Source organism: Austrofundulus limnaeus, unplaced genomic scaffold, assembly GCF_001266775.1.
Source record: "Austrofundulus limnaeus strain Quisiro unplaced genomic scaffold, Austrofundulus_limnaeus-1.0 Scaffold205, whole genome shotgun sequence".
Lineage (NCBI taxonomy): Eukaryota > Metazoa > Chordata > Actinopteri > Cyprinodontiformes > Rivulidae > Austrofundulus > Austrofundulus limnaeus.
Window position 1 is genome coordinate 893,650 of NW_013952607.1, and position 2,418 is coordinate 896,067.

General features: G+C 40.3%; 1 protein-coding gene across 1 annotated transcript in view; it reads right to left on the reverse strand.

Moving 5' to 3' along the window:
• si:dkey-22o22.2 (neural-cadherin) overlaps positions 1–1,452 on the reverse strand; it is a gene marked incomplete at its 5' end in the record, with an annotated part of 87,386 nt that extends 85,934 nt beyond the window's left edge. The window contains 2 exon segments of the mRNA XM_014018929.1: positions 780–1,029; positions 1,341–1,452. Coding sequence (XP_013874383.1) covers positions 780–1,029; positions 1,341–1,452 — 362 coding nt within the window.
• Between the last annotated feature and the right edge of the window lie 966 nt (positions 1,453–2,418).

A 2,418-nucleotide genomic window follows, 5' to 3' on the forward strand; every position in this document is an offset into this window, starting at 1 on the left:
GTATTTTCAGATGCCAAGTAAACTGCATCATGGCAGCCCCCTGCCCCGCACCGAAATGGGCAAAATGAAAGCGGAAGGTGGTTCTTAAAGAGACAGAGGCCAATTTCAAGGCATTTAGAAGAGGAAGTGATGAGAAGATAAGTTTATTTTCTATTTAAACATAAAAACAGCATTTTAATAACAGCTAAAGGTGACATAGAGTCTTTATCATGGTATAGTATTTAAATGTATGCCTGAGAAACACGTGATATTCTTACATCAACTTGACTTGACTCCAGAAATAATCAGTTGTAGATGTGCGTTAATACTTTTTGCAATTTCCTTTAAAATTTGTCAAGTGTTTCATGAGACATTTTGGTGATGGACAGACACACAAACATTCTATCCACCTTTCCTTGTCAACAATAAAAAGACAATCAAAGGAGAACGTCATTTAAAAAAAGTCCACTAATTGGAATTAAAGTGAAACTTAGGATGTAAATACAAGTGATAGCACAGTGCAATAAAAGGAGGTTAAAATTATACCAAATAGTGTGAAACAAAGAGACGGTGGAGTGAGAAGAGAYGTGTAGATGAAGTGAAAACAGACTGGGAAAAACAGCAGGTTTGAAAATAGATTCTGATTTAAAACCCACTCTAATTAGCAGATTGACTCTGTGGGTGATAGAGTCAGAAAGGAGTGAAACTGAGAGAAGCTGAGGTTCATTATTACCCAAAGTAAAATCAACAAAGTTGATCAAAATTAAAAATAAATAAATAAATAAATAAAAGCATCTTACATGCTCTGAGAAAAGACAGGCGCCTCGTCGTTGCTGTTGGCGACACGGATGCGAATGGAGGCCGTCCCAGTGCGAGGCGGCGACCCCGCGTCCACGGCGACAACGACAAACTCGTAGATGTGATTGGGCCGCTCGTAGTCCAGGCGACGGGCGGGGCTGACCACGCCTCCGGACGTGACGTCAAAATCGCCGCTCGGAATKAAGTAGGAGAGCTCCGAGTTCACGCCCGAGTCACAGTCTCGAGCCAGCACTGGAGATCAGAAAGACAAAAAAACGTGAAAATGGTGTGTTTTTTTTCTCACCACAGACCTCCATGAAGACAGAAGTAAAACTGCGTGAGTGAGGTTGTGTTTGGCTGCCTGCCTAATAAGAGCAAAGCCTCACTGAAGTTTGACTGTTTGATCTTCACCAGCCACCAGCAGCTATGACAGATGGCTCTGACACACACACACAAACACACACACACACATATACACACACACAGTAAAATTACCAGTACAGTATTTTGATGTTGCGGTCACTTGTTGAGGTTAAAGAGTTCGATCCATGTGAACGAGTTACCTTGGAGCAGAGAGGTTCCAGGTGCGACACTCTCAGGTATGTTATCTCTGCTGTAGATGGAGTGGAGGAACTCAGGTGTGCAGTCGTTCTCATCTGTTACGTGAACAACAACCTGCAGGAAGCATCTAAATGTTAATATTTTATAACTTTAATAATTAGGCATGTGAGGAAGAAACCAGTGGTTTCTGCGGTCAGTCTGGAGATCGATCCCTGATGGAAGAAGTTCCTTTTAAAGTAGACATATCATGCTTTTAAATCCTTCCTTTTCATATTTAAATCATTCAGCTGGCATCTTTATAAAGTGAAACTACAATGCTTTGGATTGAATTTCTTCTTATTCTAACTTTACTAGCCCCTATTTCATCCCTTTTCTGGTGTGTGTCTCAAAGCAGTCGGTTTGGTTACTATTCTTTTAAAGGGGCAATATGATGTAAAATCAAATTTTTTTAGCTTTATATCATGCTATGATGTTATCCTCTCATCAAAAACATGTCCAGAGTCTTACTTTGACTCATTCATGCATGTTTAAGAAAACCTGTAGTGTCCTGAGGCGATCAGATGGGAGCAAAAACGATTGGTTGGGACCAAAATCTATAGCACACACCCTGTGAAAACCATGTCTGCTGAGCTCCCAATGCCACTTCTCAATGCAGCCAAGGAAACTACACCAAGCTTCCTAATTTTGCTGCATTTTAAATTATCATTACACCAAAGCATGCTACTGAGCTCCAGCTTGTAAACAGCAGAGAAACGGCTATGATGACGTGCTGAAATGGGCATGATCTTAAAGAGACAGAGGCCAATTTCAAGGCATTTAGAAACATAAATGAATGCCAAGTCAAGTGTATTTTGGATTTAAATATAAAACAGCATTTTAATAACAACTGAAGGTGACATAGTTACTTTATTATGGTATTTAATTTAAATATATGCCTGAGAAACACATAATATTGCTCCTTTAAGACACTTCAAGCCCCGCCCCTCTCCAGCTTCCAGACTGCTCCACTCCAGTTTGAGAGGACGGGGTGGGGTTTTCTAGCTTGCAGAAATGTTTTACTTACAATTTAATTAAAATACG